The sequence below is a fragment of the Tubulanus polymorphus genome, chromosome 6 (genome assembly GCF_964204645.1).
Source record: "Tubulanus polymorphus chromosome 6, tnTubPoly1.2, whole genome shotgun sequence".
NCBI classification, from domain to species: Eukaryota; Metazoa; Nemertea; class Palaeonemertea; order Tubulaniformes; family Tubulanidae; genus Tubulanus; species Tubulanus polymorphus.
In genome coordinates, this window is record NC_134030.1 from 21,627,813 (window position 1) to 21,646,706 (window position 18,894).

General features: G+C 37.0%; 2 protein-coding genes across 4 annotated transcripts in view; one reads left to right on the forward strand and one right to left on the reverse strand.

Annotated features, from left to right (window-relative positions):
* LOC141906980 (DNA damage-regulated autophagy modulator protein 1-like) overlaps positions 1–12,624 on the forward strand; it is a 29,948-nt gene extending 17,324 nt beyond the window's left edge. For both annotated transcript variants that reach the window (XM_074796498.1, XM_074796499.1), the window contains exon 8: positions 10,396–12,624. In XM_074796498.1, coding sequence (XP_074652599.1) covers positions 10,396–10,590 — 195 coding nt within the window. In that variant the 3' untranslated portion in view covers positions 10,591–12,624. The remainder of the gene's footprint in view (positions 1–10,395) is intronic.
* Positions 12,625–12,765: 141 nt separating this feature from the next.
* On the reverse strand, positions 12,766–15,763 carry LOC141906902 (transmembrane and ubiquitin-like domain-containing protein 1). 2 transcript variants are annotated; one of them, XM_074796373.1, is made up of 3 exons: positions 15,644–15,763; positions 14,019–14,442; positions 12,766–13,943 (listed from the first exon to the last, which is right to left on the reverse strand). In XM_074796373.1, the coding sequence occupies exons 2-3, from the start codon at positions 14,432–14,434 to the stop codon at positions 13,517–13,519; spliced, it is 843 nt and encodes a 280-aa protein (XP_074652474.1). In that variant the 5' UTR covers positions 14,435–14,442; positions 15,644–15,763; the 3' UTR covers positions 12,766–13,516. The 2 variants fall into 2 exon arrangements, with proteins under 2 accessions (XP_074652474.1, XP_074652472.1); XM_074796371.1 differs by having other exon boundaries at positions 14,019–14,445.
* Between the last annotated feature and the right edge of the window lie 3,131 nt (positions 15,764–18,894).

Below are 18,894 nucleotides of genomic sequence, written 5' to 3' on the forward strand. Positions count from 1 at the left end.
CTAATGGTTTCTTACTCTTTCTCTTTCCTCTTTCTTACTCTTTGTTGGTTTGTGATAATCTTTACACACCGGTTTTTGTGGTGAATGGTAGATCATCACTCAGGAGCGTACATGAATCAGACTTTAGACTGAGCCCACCTTAACCTCACCGAGCAATCATCTCATGAGATGATTGCTCGTAGCCTCAACAAAGACCTGTTGATGATTTAAACACATTCAGGCAAACCTGCTTTAACCCTTTCAGTGCGTCTACACTGCAGTGCAGTGTATAAATCAGTGATAGATTTGCTTGTACACCGCACTATGGTGTATTGATGTCATTAGTAATTAGTAATTATCCCTCTTGAAAAATGGCAGCACCTGTCAAACATAGTGAGATATTAGTAACTAACGATACATCGCACCACAGTGTAGACGCACTATAGTGGTATTCCCGTTATTCAACACACTAGGGTGGAATTTTTCAAAATGTTCAAATTATCTCCAGCACTATAGGGTAGTAATTAGTCCGCACTGAAAGGGTTAAGACTTAGATCTTGACATACAGTGGATTATTCATCAGTTGAATCCAGATTAAATCCAAATTAAATGATTACGATGGCTTGAAAAGATTCTCAGTCGGCTAAGCTTTAAAGTTGACCCTGTACAAGTTGACCCAGCAGCTTTAGAAATGACCTAATTCCAAATTCTATTGCCATTTACAAAATTAGTTGAAATCATCATTTTCCTAGTCTGGATACGTGTGCGCTCCTGACGTTGAGTGGAGTGGATGGTTCTGTCTTTGATTCTAACCTCCTATTTTCTTTTCCTTGACTGTAAAACTAAACGCAGCCAGTATATTCGGCATGCTATCGATACGTTTCAAGCCAAAAACCGGAACCAAATGGTTTCCTGATAACGCGGTAAGTAAAGCAGTTTGAAGGTCGTTTTCTGAGCGCCTATAAGTCAATTGGAGAAAAAAAATGTCTCAAATGACTCCGAATCGAGTCTAAACGTCACTACTCTCTTAGTTTTTGAAAATGTCTCAAAGAATTGAGTCTAAACGTCACTACTCTCTTAGTTTTTGAAAATGTCTCATATAATTGAGTCTAAACGTCACTACTCTCTCAGTTTTTGAAAATGTCTCAAAGAATTGAGTCTAAACGTCACTACTCTGTTAGTTTTTGAAAATGTCTCATATAATTGAGTCTAAACGTCAATACTCTCTTAGTTTTTGAAAATGTCTCATATAATTGAGTCTAAACGTCACTACTCTCTTAGTTTTTGAAAATGTCTCATAGAATTGAGTCTAAAAGTCACTACTCTCTTAGTTTTTGAAAATGTCTCAAAGAATTGAGTCTAAACGTCACTACTCTCTTAGTTTTTGAAAATGTCTCATATAATTGAGTCTAAACGTCAATACTCTCTTAGTTTTTGAAAATGTCTCATATAATTGAGTCTAAACGTCACTACTCTCTTAGTTTTTGAAAATGTCTCATATAATTGAGTCTAAACGTCACTACTCTCTTAGTTTTTGAAAATGTCTCATAGAATTCAGTCTAAACGTCACTACTCTCTTAGTTTTTGAAAATGTCTCAAAGAATTGAGTCTAAACGTCACTACTCTCTTAGTTTTTGAAAATGTCTCATATAATTGAGTCTAAACGTCAATACTCTCTTAGTTTTTGAAAATGTCTCATATAATTGAGTCTAAACGTCACTACTCTCTTAGTTTTTGAAAATGTCTCATAGAATTGAGTCTAAACGTCACTACTCTCTTAGTTTTTGAAAATGTCTCATAGAATTCAGTCTAAACGTCACTACTCTCTTAGTTTTTGAAAATGTCTCAAAGAATTGAATCTAAACGTCACTACTCTCTTAGTTTTGAAAATGTCTCATATAATTGAGTCTAAACGTCACTACTCTCTTAGTTTTTGAAAATGTCTCAAAGAATTGAGTCTAAACGTCACTACTCTCTTAGTTTTGAAAATGTCTCATATAATTGAGTCTAAACGTCACTACTCTCTTAGTTTTTGAAAATGTCTCAAAGAATTGAGTCTAAACGTCATTACTCTCTTAGTTTTTGAAAATGTCTCAAAGAATTGAGTCTAAACGTCACTACTCTCTTAGTTTTGAAAATGTCTCATATAATTGAGTCTAAACGTCACTACTCTCTTAGTTTTTGAAAATGTCTCATAGAATTGAGTCTAAACGTCACTAATCTCTTAGTTTTTGAAAATGTCTCATAGAATTGAGTCTAAACGTCACTAATCTCTTAGTTTTCAAAATGTCTCTTTGAATTGAGAAAAGAATCAAAACTAAAGGCTACTGCTCCAAACCTGTTGCTCATATCACATGATTTTTTAGTCTCACAACACAGGTGCCCACCCTTCCAAATTTGGCTCCATTCCACAGGTCGCCAATCTGTGGCCATAAAAAAGAGTCATGAAATAAACTACAGAATAATGTTTTATCATTCAATGAATTTTGTTTATTAATTCACACAAATTACACGATGTGGAATCAGTTTATCCGCTATGGAATCAATAATTTAACCACAGTGGAATCAGATATTCCCGGCCTGTTCATTGGCTTTACGCCACCATTCGTCGTAAGCCGTCTTCTTTCGACGGCTAAGAACGAGTTCTTCAGCTGAATCATCAGCTGCAGCAGCAGTTTCAGCGTTCACCATCGACCACAAACTGATCACTAACAACATGATCGGAAGTAAACTTCTCAACATTTTCATCAGCATTGACGCTACAAATTAATACAATCTGTTTTATTATTGTTTAACCTTCGTGAAAGAAAGATCTTCATTCTATTTGTTGAATTAGTTTTTACAAGTTTACAGTGAAATTAGAATTATAACTTACCGATCATTTTAACAGTTGTTTCGGCGACAAATCACAGATTTATACGAGCAATTTACGAAGCTGAAATAGGAACGAATACATCGGTGATATTTGAACTGAATTTCAGCAGTCATAAAAATATTTAATTCATCTATAATTAATCATAGAACCTACATCTGATGCTAGTTAAACTTAACAGAATTGAATACAGAAAATATCTAAAAATTTTTGACAATTTGAAAATGTTAGAATTATTTCTTGTAAATTTCATTAAACCAACATCTGTTTCAGATAAAGTTAACAAATTCAAAATAACATCAAATTTCTAAAATTAGAATCAAGTTTTAACAATTTCAAAATGTTGAAATTAGTTCTTGTACAATTCGTCCGTAGCAATATCTACACAATATGAGATCAATGTTGATGACTCTACGATTGATGAACTTACCTTCGAATACAAACGATTCAAAGTTGATGAAATGTTGATGAAACTGATTGGTTTATATTGACTATGTCCGCACCACCTGCCTCTCATCTCACACTGGGTGAAATTATCAAAGCAGAAATTTACAATCGATCCTTTTTTTGTGGAATCAGGAATTGAAAAAAATCCACGCGGGAAACGGAGAATGCGTGCAAAAAATCAACCGAACCATGAATTCAATAATAGATACATCCAAACTGTTACCGGAGCAGTTTTACTGAGTCCTGTTGTGATAGAACAAAAGAGATGCGTGCAAAAAACTAAACCAACCGTACATCAAAAACATATGCCACGATTGTTCACTATTTTCATGGGCTTTGATTTGATTAATACATGTAATTGATGAATTGATCAGGACTTTTAAAATTTTCGAAAATGTAATGTCGCAGTGAAAAAACACCATCAGCAAACCTAGAATTTCCTACCAAATCATACGACAATTTTAACCATTTTCATTCTGGATATAAACAAACTATCGGTTATAACGTATTTCCATCTGACCCCTGGAGCCGCAGTTGTATCAGGGAGGAGGAGGGGGGGGGTTAACTAAAATGAAAAACGAATTAACCCCGGGTTAAAGTTAATACCAAAAAATCTCAAGTTTTATAGACTGGTATTAACTCAAACACGCGGGTTAACTCAATTGAAAAAGAATTAGGTTAACCCCCGAATAAAACTTAATACCTGTCTATAATGCCAAGCGCTCTCAAGTTTTATAGGCTGGTATTAACTTAAACACGCGGGTTAACTCAATTGAAAAAGAATTAGGTTAACCCCCGAATTAAACTTAATAACTGTCTATAATGCCGAGCACTGAAGTTAACTATAAGTTCCGCTATAAGAACAAGGCGAATCCAAAGCGGTGCGTATCCCCCCTAAAAATGTCGAGTCGCCCTGAAACTAGGGGAAAATAAAAAGTATTAAACTGACACCTGAAAAAATTTGAATTCATTCCCGCTTATTTCCCACAATAATTTAGTATTTTCCGATGAGATTTTTCTTTTGGGGATGACCTTACAGATACCCCCTATTTGGGGGGAGGGGTTGCACCCGGCCTCCTTGTATCAGAGCTTAGGTCCGCCCGTTTGTTATAATGTATAATACTGTGCATCGTATAATCGAAGAAATTGACGACAAAATGAGATATGCTAACTGTACTGCAGCGGTTTGTTGTACGGGACCGTAAACCACGTCTGGTATTCGATCAGACTAAAACTCTTTAGAAAATAAAGTTCACTATAAGATAAGCTCACACTGGTCTTTCTTAAGTGGTTAGATTAGTTATAACACTAAAATGAGGTTAGACTGGTCTTAAGTTTTCAGATCTGGGGCCACTTGCATTGGCTTTCACTTAGACAAATATAAGATCAACTTAGCCAATCTAACATCTGAATACTAGTCCTAAGAAATAAGACCACTTATGGACTTGAGCCACGACTGTGTGACTTGGCTTTGGTCTTAAAGTCCCGTGTATAGGTATCTAATGGTTTCTTACTCTTTCTCTCTCCTCTTTCTTACTCTTTGTTGGTTTGTGATAATCTTTACACACCGGTTTTTGTGGTGAATGGTAGATCATCACTCAGGAGCGTACATGAATCAGACTTTAGACTGAGCCCACCTTAACCTCACCGAGCAATCATCTCATGAGATGATTGCTCGTAGCCTCAACAAAGACCTGTTGATGATTTAAACACATTCAGGCAAACCTGCTTTAACCCTTTCAGTGCGTCTACACTGCAGTGCAGTGTATAAATCAGTGATAGATTTGCTTGTACACCGCACTATGGTGTATTGATGCCATTAGTAATTAGTAATTATCCCTCTTGAAAAATGGCAGCACCTGTCAAACATAGTGAGATATTAGTAACTAACGATACATCGCACCACAGTGTAGACGCACTATAGTGGTATTCCCGTTATTCAACACACTAGGGTGGAATTTTTCAAAATGTTCAAATTATCTCCAGCACTATAGGGTAGTAATTAGTCCGCACTGAAAGGGTTAAGACTTAGATCTTGACATACAGTGGATTATTCATCAGTTAAATCCAGATTAAATCCAAATTAAATGATTACGATGGCTTGAAAAGATTCTCAGTCGGCTAAGCTTTAAAGTTGACCCTGTACAAGTTGACCCAGCAGCTTTAGAAATGACCTAATTCCAAATTCTATTGCCATTTACAAAATTAGTTGAAATCATCATTTTCCTAGCCTGGATACGTGTGCGCTCCTGACGTTGAGTGGAGTGGATGGTTCTGTCTTTGATTCTAACCTCCTATTTTCTTTTCCTTGACTGTAAAACTAAACGCAGCCAGTATAATCGGCATGCTATCGATACGTTTCAAGCCAAAAACCGGAACCAAATGGTTTCCTGATAACGCGGTAAGTAAAGCAGTTTGAAGGTCGTTTTCTGAGCGCCTATAAGTCAATTGGAGAAAAAAAATGTCTCAAATGACTCCGAATCGAGTCTAAACGTCACTACTCTCTTAGTTTTTGAAAATGTCTCAAAGAATTGAGTCTAAACGTCACTACTCTCTTAGTTTTTGAAAATGTCTCATATAATTGAGTCTAAACGTCAATACTCTCTTAGTTTTTGAAAATGTCTCATATAATTGAGTCTAAACGTCACTACTCTCTTAGTTTTTGAAAATGTCTCATAGAATTGAGTCTAAAAGTCACTACTCTCTTAGTTTTTGAAAATGTCTCAAAGAATTGAGTCTAAACGTCACTACTCTCTTAGTTTTTGAAAATGTCTCATATAATTGAGTCTAAACGTCAATACTCTCTTAGTTTTTGAAAATGTCTCATATAATTGAGTCTAAACGTCACTACTCTCTTAGTTTTTGAAAATGTCTCATAGAATTGAGTCTAAACGTCACTACTCTCTTAGTTTTTGAAAATGTCTCATAGAATTCAGTCTAAACGTCACTACTCTCTTAGTTTTTGAAAATGTCTCAAAGAATTGAATCTAAACGTCACTACTCTCTTAGTTTTGAAAATGTCTCATATAATTGAGTCTAAACGTCACTACTCTCTTAGTTTTTGAAAATGTCTCAAAGAATTGAGTCTAAACGTCACTACTCTCTTAGTTTTGAAAATGTCTCATATAATTGAGTCTAAACGTCACTACTCTCTTAGTTTTTGAAAATGTCTCATAGAATTCAGTCTAAACGTCACTACTCTCTAAGTTTTTGAAAATGTCTCAAAGAATTGAATCTAAACGTCACTACTCCCTTAGTTTTGAAAATGTCTCATATAATTGAGTCTAAACGTCACTACTCTCTTAGTTTTTGAAAATGTCTCAAAGAATTGAGTCTAAACGTCACTACTCTCTTAGTTTTGAAAATGTCTCATATAATTGAGTCCAAACGTCACTACTCTCTTAGTTTTTGAAAATGTCTCATAGAATTCAGTCTAAACGTCACTACTCTCTTAGTTTTTGAAAATGTCTCAAAGAATTGAGTCTAAACGTCACTACTCTCTTAGTTTTGAAAATGTCTCATATAATTGAGTCTAAACGTCACTACTCTCTTAGTTTTTGAAAATGTCTCAAAGAATTGAGTCTAAACGTCACTACTCTCTTAGTTTTGAAAATGTCTCATATAATTGAGTCTAAACGTCACTACTCTCTTAGTTTTTGAAAATGTCTCAAAGAATTGAGTCTAAACGTTACTACTCTCTTAGTTTTTGAAAATGTCTCATAGAATTGAGTCTAAAAGTCACTACTCTCTTAGTTTTTGAAAATGTCTCATAGAATTGAGTCTAAACGTCACTACTCTCTTAGTTTTTGAAAATGTCTCAAAGAATTGAGTCTAAACGTCATTACTCTCTTAGTTTTTGAAAATGTCTCAAAGAATTGAGTCTAAACGTCACTACTCTCTTAGTTTTTTAAAATGTCTCAAAGAATTGAGTCTAAAAGTCACTACTCTCTTAGTTTTTGAAAATGTCTCATAGAACTGAGTCTAAAAGTCACTACTCTCTTAGTTTTTGAAAATGTCTCATAGAATTGAGTCTAAAAGTCACTACTCTCTTAGTTTTTGAAAATGTCTCATAGAATTGAGTCTAAAAGTCACTACTCTCTTAGTTTTTGAAAATGTCTCATAGAATTGAGTCTAAAAGTCACTACTCTCTTAGTTTTTGAAAATGTCTCATAGAATTGAGTCTAAACGTCACTACTCTCTTAGTTTTTGAAAATGTCTCATATAATTGATTCTAAACGTCACTAATCTCTTAGTTTTCAAAATGTCTCATATAATTGAGTCTAAACGTCACTAATCTCTTAGTTTTCAAAATGTCTCTTTGAATTGAGAAAAGAATCAAAACTAAAGGCTACTGCTCCAAACCTGTTGCTCATATCACATGATTTTTTAGTCTCACAACACAGGTGCCCACCCTTCCAAATTTGGCTCCATTCCACAGGTCGCCAATCTGTGGCCATAAAAAAGAGTCATGAAATAAACTACAGAATAATGTTTTATCATTCAATGAATTTTGTTTATTAATTCACACAAATTACACGATGTGGAATCAGTTTATCCGCTATGGAATCAATAATTTAACCACAGTGGAATCAGATATTCCCGGCCTGTTCATTGGCTTTACGCCACCATTCGTCGTAAGCCGTCTTCTTTCGACGGCTAAGAGCGAGTTCTTCAGCTGAATCATCAGCTGCAGCAGCAGTTTCAGCGTTCACCATCGACCACAAACTGATCACTAACAACATGATCGGAAGTAAACTTCTCAACATTTTCATCAGCATTGACGCTACAAATTAATACAATCTGTTTTATTATTGTTTAACCTTCGTGAAAGAAAGATCTTCATTCTATTTGTTGAATTAGTTTTTACAAGTTTACAGTGAAATTAGAATTATAACTTACCGATCATTTTAACAGTTGTTTCGGCGACAAATCACAGATTTATACGAGCAATTTACGAAGCTGAAATAGGAACGAATACATCGGTGATATTTGAACTGAATTTCAGCAGTCATAAAAATATTTAATTCATCTATAATTAATCATAGAACCTACATCTGATGCTAGTTAAACTTAACAGAATTGAATACAGAAAATATCTAAAAATTTTTGACAATTTGAAAATGTTAGAATTATTTCTTGTAAATTTCATTAAACCAACATCTGTTTCAGATAAAGTTAACAAATTCAAAATAACATCAAATTTCTAAAATTAGAATCAAGTTTTAACAATTTCAAAATGTTGAAATTAGTTCTTGTACAATTCGTCCGTAGCAATAACTACACAATATGAGATCAATGTTGATGACTCTACGATTGATGAACTTACCTTCGAATACAAACGATTCCAAGTTGATGAAATGTTGATGAAACTGATTGGTTTATATTGACTATGTCCGCACCACCTGCCTCTCATCTCACACTGGGTGAAATTATCAAAGCAGAAATTTACAATCGATCCTTTTTTTGTCGAATCAGGAATTGAAAAAAATCCACGCGGGAAACGGAGAATGCGTGCAAAAAATCAACCGAACCATGAATTCAATAATAGATACATCCAAACTGTTACCGGAGCAGTTTTACTGAGTCCTGTTGTGATAGAACAAAAGAGATGCGTGCAAAAAACTAAACCAACCGTACATCAAAAACATATGCCACGATTGTTCACTATTTTCATGGGCTTTGATTTGATTAATACATGTAATTGATGAATTGATCAGGACTTTTAAAATTTTCGAAAATGTAATGTCGCAGTGAAAAAATACCATCAGCAAACCTAGAATTTCCTACCAAATCATACGACAATTTTCACCATTTTCATTCTGGATATAAACAAACTATCGGTTATAACGTATTTCCATCTGACCCCTGGAGCCGCAGTTGTATCAGGGAGGAGGAGGGGGGGGGGGGGGTTAACTAAAATGAAAAACGAATTAACCCCGGGTTAAAGTTAATACCAAAAAATCTCAAGTTTTATAGACTGGTATTAACTCAAACACGCGGGTTAACTCAATTGAAAAAGAATTAGGTTAACCCCCGAATAAAACTTAATACCTGTCTATAATGCCAAGCGCTCTCAAGTTTTATAGACTGGTATTAACTTAAACACGCGGGTTAACTCAATTGAAAAAGAATTAGGTTAACCCCCGAATTAAACTTAATAACTGTCTATAATGCCGAGCACTGAAGTTAACTATAAGTTCCGCTATAAGAACAAGGCGAATCCAAAGCGGTGCGTATCCCCCCTAAAAATGTCGAGTCGCCCTGAAACTAGGGGAAAATGAAAAGTATTAAACTGACACCTGAAAAAATTTGAATTCATTCCCGCTTATTTCCCACAATAATTTAGTGTTTTCCGATGAGATTTTTCTTTTGGGGATGACCTTACAGATACCCCCTATTTGGGGGAGGGGTTGCACCCGGCCTCCTTGTATCAGAGCTTAGGTCCGCCCGTTTGTTATAATGTATAATACTGTGCATCGTATAATCGAAGAAATTGACGACAAAATGAGATATGCTAACTGTACTGCAGCGGTTTGTTGTACGGGACCGTAAACCACGTCTGGTAATCGATCAGACTAAAACCCTTTAGAAAATAAAGTTCACTATATTTTCGTCTAGCTCCACGGTATGATAACGCATAGAAAGGAGTCTAATGTTTTGGGCGGACATAATTCTTGAATTTTCCCATTTCTCATCGACATCACAATTGTTAACAATGTCTAACATCAATTTAACACAACCCGGGGCCGAAGTTGCTCAAAAGTTGGTTAAAGATAACCGGCGGATAAATACCATAGTAACAATGAACTTTAAATCGTCACACTATCAACTATCCACTATTTAACTCAAAAGCCCAACGCAGACGGCACCGAAAAAAACATTTTTCCTCGTGCAAAAACGTTTTCGATGTTTTTTGTCATGCCGTGTGCGGGGGAGGCAAAACACAAAACGCCGAACTGAAAAACGTTTTTCACGAGCAAAAAACGTTTTCTGAAAAACGTGTTTTCTGTTTCGGCGAAACAAAGGTTTTGCCGTCTGCGTTGGGCTTAACCAATTCGAGCATCAAATATTCTAATATTTCTGTCGGTATGTTTCAGGGTTTTAAATACCACGTGATCAGTACGTCCAGTGAGTGGGTGATGTCTATCGGAATGATGGCTTATTTTCTGACGTTCATCCGCGAATTCCATCGAACGAACATCACTCCGATACAACTGTCGATCTACGTGCCCCGCGGGCCGATACGCGACTCACGCGCCAGTGCCGACACCTACGTCGCTAATGTCATGTGACCGGTCCCTAACGTCACGTGACCAGTTAAACATCAGCAGACGCGAACTCAACTAGAACGCGAATGAATGAAACTCATTACGTCAGATCTGTATCTAGTTCCACAATTCTGAAATCAGTTCCACAGTTCTGTATCTAGTTCCACAATTCTGAAATCAGTTCCACAGTTCTGTATCTAGTTCCACAATTCTGAAATCAGTTCCACAGTTCTGTATCTAGTTCCACAATTCTGAAATCAGTTCCACGGTTCTGTATCTAGTTCCACAATTCTGAAATCAGTTCCACGGTTCTGTATCTAGTTCCACAATTCTGAAATCAGTTCCACAGTTCTGTATCTAGTTCCACAATTCTGAAATCAGTTCCACAGTTCTGTATCTAGTTCCACAATTCTGAAATCAGTTCCACAGTTCTGTATCTAGTTCCACAATTCTGAAATCAGTTCTACGGTTCTGTATCTAGTTCCACAATTCTGAAATCAGTTCCACGGTTCTGTATCTAGTTCCACAATTCTGAAATCAGTTCCACAGTTCTGTATCTAGTTCCACAATTCTGAAATCAGTTCCACAGTTCTGTATCTAGTTCCACAATTCTGAAATCAGTTCCACAGTTCTGTATCTAGTTCCACAATTCTGAAATCAGTTCCACAGTTCTGTATCTAGTTCCACAATTCTGAAATCAGTTCCACAGTTCTGGACTCAATTGTACAGTTCAGGGCTCCAGTTCCTCACATCCGAAACCAGTTCCACAGTTCAGAATTTAGTTCCACGGTTCTGGGCCCAGTTTCACTCTGGACCTAGATTCAGTTCCACAGTTCTTAAACCAGTTCCACAGCTCTGGACTCGATTGTGCACTGGTCCCAGTTTCACAGTTCTGGGTCCAGTTCCACAGTTCTGGGTCCAGTTCCACGGTTCTGGGTCCAGTTCCACGGTATCCAGTTCCACAGCTCTGGGGCCGGTTGCCCCAAACGTAAACGTACTGAGACATGCTGGAAATCATCGTAATAATCACCGGTTACAGTTCGACGTTTAGTGTTACTGTTATTGTATTTAAAAAAGAACTTTGATGAAATCTTGAATAAAAACGAGCTCAACAACAACTGTTGAACTGGATTCAGATCAGTGGTTTTTGCGAAGATTAGTGGCTATGTGCACATATAAGGTTGTCATTCACTTGGTTGATTTTGTCGAGCACTGTTTTGATATTGTGTGTTGAAAATTGGCGCCATTTTGGTAACTGCTTTATTAGGCTAAACAAAAATGATACCTTGTTTCTCCGCAGCGGCCGGGTCATTTTTGTAAAATTTGATAAAATTTGTAAACAGTTCATTTCTATACCGGCCGGGTCTGTCATGGTAAAATTGATCACGATTTTAAAAAAAGTAATGTATAGGGTAGATAGGCGGCCGGCCGGGTCAACATTTAAGCTCAGCAGAGCGGAGAAACAAGATATCAATTTTTTTTAGCCTTATGTATACGACATATGAATTAGATTTCAATGAATTATTTTTCTTGAAACTATCAGTTCCATTAGCATAATCTAATAATTATCCTACAAATGTATAATTTGCATGTCGAGTCTATGTAATGTATCTGCTGGTGTACTTATATATGGGTCAATTCATTCGCACCAATGAATTCATGTTTTTGTTAGAGAGCAGTGATATGTTTAAAATGTAAATTTGAATATGGCCAGTTGATTGTTTCTGTTTAAAATATAAAAAATATGGCCAGTCGTGAAAAGAGAGTCGGACACTAGGATTTGAACCCGATGACTTAGTGAGACTCTGTCACGTTCCTCCCTTCTGCAGGGATTCGAACCTGATGACATCTTATGACTGTATCACATTCCTGGTTGGGGGGAGGGGAGTGGGGGACGGTCCACCTGATGCGCATATTGCGGGGTTGAGAAAAGGGGGTGTATGTACACTCGGTGCTTGTCTTTACGTAGCAAAAGACTTCTCTTTATGGAAGTCAAACACTAATACGGAACAAGTTTGAATTATTTTGTAAAACTTTATCATTACAATAAAAAGATGTTTGCACGCAAAAAAAAATTCTGACTACTCAAATTTTTATCGGTTTTTGTAGCAATGCCCCTTTCGATAGGAGCTTTGAGCGGGGTTTGAATCCATCCAAAAACGAAATGAAAAATAAGTCTACTTGTTAAGGTGTTAGCGGTTTATATTTCAACAAGATATTCCAGAAAAAAAAACAATGCGAAAAAAACCGTACAGCGAAAGAAAAAGTCTACATCAATGCGCAATTATAAGATTGACTCTTATGAAGTCAAAATTAAAGAGTCAAATGTTACCCACACACATATTGTGAAACCAGCCTCTTGTCGTTTCTACAGAGTGGATTTAATCCTAGGCCTAACAAATAAGTGTACTTCAGCACCGCCAGGTGGCGTGACTAATAGCCATTCATACATTGTCGGATTTCATTTAAACTAATCAATCCGAGTCTCAGAAATGATTCACAATTTTCTGCTGTCAATGTTTGTTATAGTTTTCATTGATAATTGATTTACTCAAAAAGAAGAAAATTTGATTCAATTTTACTTGAAACCTAGAGAAAATTGTAACTACTAGCGACACCTGGTGGATCATCACTTGCCACAAGTGGAATCCTCTATCGTGCAGTAGATGATGTCCTACTGCGCACTAGCGACGCCTAGTGGATCCTCACTTGCCACAAGTGGAATCCTATGTATCTACAGTCAGGCTAGAGTTCCCCATTGAAAAAGAGATAAATAAGTTAATCGAGTCAACTAATTAGCTAATTAACGCTATATTTAGAGCAAGGAATTATTTTCATTTTGCTTCTCGCTGAAACCAAAAAATAGTCTGATAAATAAAGTTTAGATTTGAGAATAACGAGAAACCCGGTTCACTGAGACCGCTGATTCAGTCCGTCTGCTAAACCCGGTTCACTGAGTCCGCTGATTCAGTCCGTCTGCTGTGTGCGATGGAACAACTTCCGGTCGCCGTTGGTTACGAAACGTGATTATTACCGCGAACATAAACAAAACTGTAACCCCTAGCAACGCGAGGGTCGACATCGCGTTGAAGAAAGTCCTGTATGTAATCCGACAATACCAGATTAGTCCGAGTATGAGTCCGAATAACGGGAACATCAAATTACTCATATCGACGTCGATGTGGTCCTGTTCGCGGTCCGCGCCGTTGTTGCCGTGTTGTTGTTGTTGGTGCGTCGCCGCGGATACGAGACAATGGATGACGCTGTTGTCGTCGACGTTGTACGACTGGAGGGTCTCGTTCTCCTGGCGCAGCTCCTGACCGTTGAATATCAGCCGGATGTTGAAGTCGTCGGCGAGTTCCTCGAGAAAATGAGCGCTGAAAAAAGCAAATAACTTTATAATTTAATCCATGCACCTGGTGGATGGTCGCTTGCCGCAGTAAGATACGTACCGCTTGAATTGTCCGATTTGTTCGTTTGGTTTCGCTAGAACCACGCGCTCTCTGTCGTCCAAATATTTCAGTTTGATTCGAATCTGTTGCGAACTTCGTTGACGAAGTCCATCTTCTTGCGTCTGCTGAGAACTCGAGTCACCAGGGGGCGCCGGTTCCGCGTTTAAATTCGTAGTATTTTCTCCCTCGTCGGTGCGCGTAACGTCGTCTGCCGAAGTTTCGAACGCGTCCGGCGGTCCGTTGTCACGCGTAGTCGACGTAGAGGGCTCCGAGGTACGAGAACTAGTCGTAGCCTGGTCGCTGGTAGATGGCGCCGGTTGCAGCGATGATAACCATGCGATCAGTAACCCGAGTAAGATGAATAAAACAGTCGCGAAAATAGTGACTTCATCACCGATACCTTCAATGACCGACATCACGATATCTGCTGAAAAAATCAACAAATGTTTTCATATTATACATTTCATATTATACATTTTTTATATGTAATATAGTTCCAAAATATTGCGTCCAAAAAGGACAAAAATCAGTTAAAATCCCTTAGAATCAACTGATTGATTCATTTCTTCATCATCATTAGGAAACTTTTTAAGCCCATCATTAAACGCACTATAACATCATGAGAGGAATTTATGAAGTACGTATGCTATGACATCATAGGAGGAATCTTAACGAGGATGACATCACAAGCGGAATTTACAAAGTTAGTACTATATGACATCATGAGAGGAATCTATGAAATAAGTACGCTATGACATCATAGGAGGAACTCTTATTAAGCGGTGTGATATCATGAGAGAAATCTATAAAGTAAGTCTTCTATGACATCATAGGAGGAACTCTTTAAAGCGGTGTGACATCATCAGAGGAACCTATGAAGTAAGTATGCTATGACATCATAGGAGGAACTCTTTTAAGCGGTGTGACATCACAAGAGGAATCTTAAAAGTAAGTACACTATGACATCATAGGAGGAACTTTATTAAACAATGTGACATCATGAGAGGTACCTATGAAGTAAGTGTGCTGTGACATCATGAGAGGTACCTATGAAGTAAGTGTGCTATGACATCATAGGAGGAACTCTTTTAAGCGGTGTGACATTACAAGAGGAATCTATGAAGTAAGTACACTATGACATCATAGGAGGAACTTTATTAAACAGTGTGACATCATGAGAGGAACCTATGAAGTAAGTGTGCTATGACATCATAGGAGGAACTCTTTTAAGCGGTGGGACATCACAAGAGGAATCTATGAAGTAAGTATACTATGACATCATAGGAGGAACTTTATTAAACAGTGTGACATCATGAGAGGAACCTATGAAGTAAGTATGCTATGACATCAGGAGGAATTTAGGAGTAGAGTCAAGTCGGCCCACTGCCAACTGGAATCTATTACGCTACGACAAGATGAAGGCCATCAAACAGTGATGAAAAACATATGGATTCATTTCACGGTTTAACTTCCTGCGTTACAGTGAATCGTATGGTGGTGGAAAAAGGAAGCATCGCCAATTTTCAATCGGAAAAACCTCAAACAACCGACCTCCTCTTCTAGCTGACCCCATCTTATTATTTCTAATATTTTGAAAATTTAAATAAAAAAAACGTGAAACTCACTTTATTTCACCGATTCGATTGCGTGGCTGTGCGAATTACTGCCTTTTTAAAGAAGAAATCGATCAAAATTGGTGTCGAACTCAAATTTCCATGGGCGCGGCCATTTTGAAATTAATGCAGCCAAGGGTTCGAATCCTGAAAAATATACTCACACCACAAAGGCGTAACAACGAGATCAAACGGAGCATAATCACGCAGAGAACAGAGAACAGTTCAATTTAGTGATGGAATATCCCATTTATTATTTCGTATATTCAAGGGGCCTGAAAATTTGATAATGACTTGTTAGACTGGTTACCGGTCTCTATCTTCAATTATCTTCATATTGAATGGGACAGGCAACCAGTCTAATGACTTGTGAAATTCTAGGAGCCAAATTCGGATAGGGCGGGTAGCGATGATGTGAGCCATGACATCTAAAGTGTCGCATTTCACATTATTATAATGCGGACGCGGACATGAAAACCGGACTAATGAAAAACCGGGCCATGATTCGGCCGGGGATACGTTATCCTCACTGCCTTTTGGCTTGCCGTTGGCTCTAGTCCAGCCGAGGCAAAAAACCCATTAAAACAAAAACAGCGCGAGATGACTTCAAAATAAAACAGCGCGAGATGACTTCAAAATAAAACAGCGCGAGATGACTTCAAAATAAAACAGCGCGAGATGACTTCAAAATAAAACAGCGCGAGATGACTTCAAAATGTGGTGAAAGGCACCGCGTGATTTATCAATTCGATTTGAATTAACAATTAAACTAGAATTCATCATCAAAAAAACTGCATCTTCTAAAAATATACGCGAAAAAAACATTGACATCAAAACAAACAGCGCGCGACCAAAATCAGCAGAAATATCAGGAAATAGATTCAACCAAATAAACCAGAAACCCAAGTACCACAGGAATAGGGCCCGACCGGGAGCGGTGGGGTGGGGTGGGTGCTGTCTGAACCTGAAACCAGTTGTAAGTAAATGTCATTTGTATTTTATAAGAAGTAGAGTTCAACAGTTCAACTCTTCATCTTACTCAAATCACACTTAACTCACGAACTGTCAAACATTTTCAATCCAGTTCAATTGTAAATAAATGCAACTTTTACTGTTAAAAAGTTCCACTTGAAATTACAATTGTATTTTATATTAACAGCTGAAATTATGTTCTAATTTATGGATTATCTAACTATTAACTAACTTTTCTAACTATTGAGGCAGGGTGAGGTTGATGTGAGGGGATACTGAAATAGAATATAAACGATTAGACATATTATATACAGGTCGCACCTGAATTCTTCAGTCACTCTGTCATCATCATTCAACTTCAGGTTCAATCTTCTGTGACTAGGGGGTCTTGTTCTTCTCACTGAAATAGAACATACAGGCCGCACCTGAATCTGGCCACTCTGTTGTGTGCTGGGGGTGAAGACACGTACTCTGTGGCCTAGTCTTCTGGGGTCTTGTCTCAGCGATGACCCTGAAATTGTTCTGTTTATTTCAAGAAAAGTACATAATAGGCGTTGTTCTAGTAAAACAATGAATTTGAAGAAAAAAAAGGAAATTCAGAAAAAAAGAAAAAAAAACACCTGCAAATATAGAAAGAAACCCTGGAAAAAAGAACCATGAAATACGGGATCCTGAAATAAAGATATTAGGCATCAAAGTAAAAAAATTGCTTCCTCCAACTGATGTCCACCTGAGATCTCCCAGGTCCCTCGCCGCGTATCGCACCCAAATTTATATTTACTTAAACTACCGCATTTTATTTGATATTGTACTAATTTCTCTTACTTACTAACTCACCGAGTAAGTTCCTAATAAATAACTAAACCTATAAAACATAATTTCAGCTGTTAATGTTTTTCTAACTTACAGTTTATCCAATCCTGTGTGTGTAATGTATGAATCCAATGATAATCCTTGAGTCAATTTAGATACTTGTGTTTTTAACAACAGTTCAGCTTTTGAGAACAGTTTAAATTACATAATCCTGAACTAGTTTGAGCGAGATTCCATTCCAAATAAATCCTGAAAATGCAAGAAATTCCGAAAAAAATGTCGGCCAATAAAAATGCCATTTTTGAATTTACATGTATGTGAAATGAACCTACCGGGTTTGGATGGCGCTTAAAACCAAATACTGGAAAAGGATCCGAAATTGCGACCCACCGCGAAACCTACAAATAAAATCATACAATTTAGAAAAATAAATGAATTGATTTTTGACAGTTGTACAAAATACAGAGTTTTCACCGCTTTCAGAAAATATTTTGAAATCGTCAATAAAATTTTAACTAGAATTTTCATATTTGGGTCAGAAAATTGTTGAAGAAATCAACATAAAATTGATGGCGAATATTTCAATGTTTGACTTTATTAAAACTACAACAAACTCACCTTTACCAGTTACATCTTGAACTATTTAGAATATGTGTAACTCACAAGAGGTACATGTGATATATGTCTGATTTTACGGGAGACATGTGCGAGCACCTCTAGGTTTGAAGACATACCAGTTGTATAAGAGGTCTATCTATGGTACAACGCCACGTACGACAAGAATGGTCGAACAATGCGTTACATTTTACATTATCTAACTATTGGGGTCAGTAAACTTACACATGTCGAACTGTTATAATCCATCTTCGCTCTATAAACTGCGGAGCTTTACTAAAATCACGATTGGTAGAACACTATATCCGTGTTGACGCGATGAGGAGAGAATCCCACAATGATAATAAAAAGTCCGAAAATGAAACTTCGAGATAGTAGTTTATTTCAACGTTTCGACTATATCCTAATAGTCATCTTCAGGAATAATGAGATACTACAGAAATTATGAGATATATATACAATCCTTTTTATTATCATTGTGGGATTCTCTCCTCATTTACTAAAATCAATCCATTCTCAACTGCGTATGAAGAATATATATATCGGGATATATCATCATGTAGGTCCCATCACAGAGACTTAAAGAAGCGATTGATTTGATTCAGAAAATTGAGTAATTATTCGGTATTTAGTGATTTCATTTCGTCAAAACCGGGTCCAGCTCGCAAAACATCGTCATCGTTGATTGGACGCATAATTAGTGATTCTCAACGGTGAATGGCTAACTGATACAAAATCTGCATATCTAAGTGAATAGCTAAACTGGTTAGAACCGGTTTAAGCGCGCATCACGTGACCTCGTATTGGCCGAGAACAAATGAATGACATCGGACATATTTCACGAGACTATTGATTAATCATCT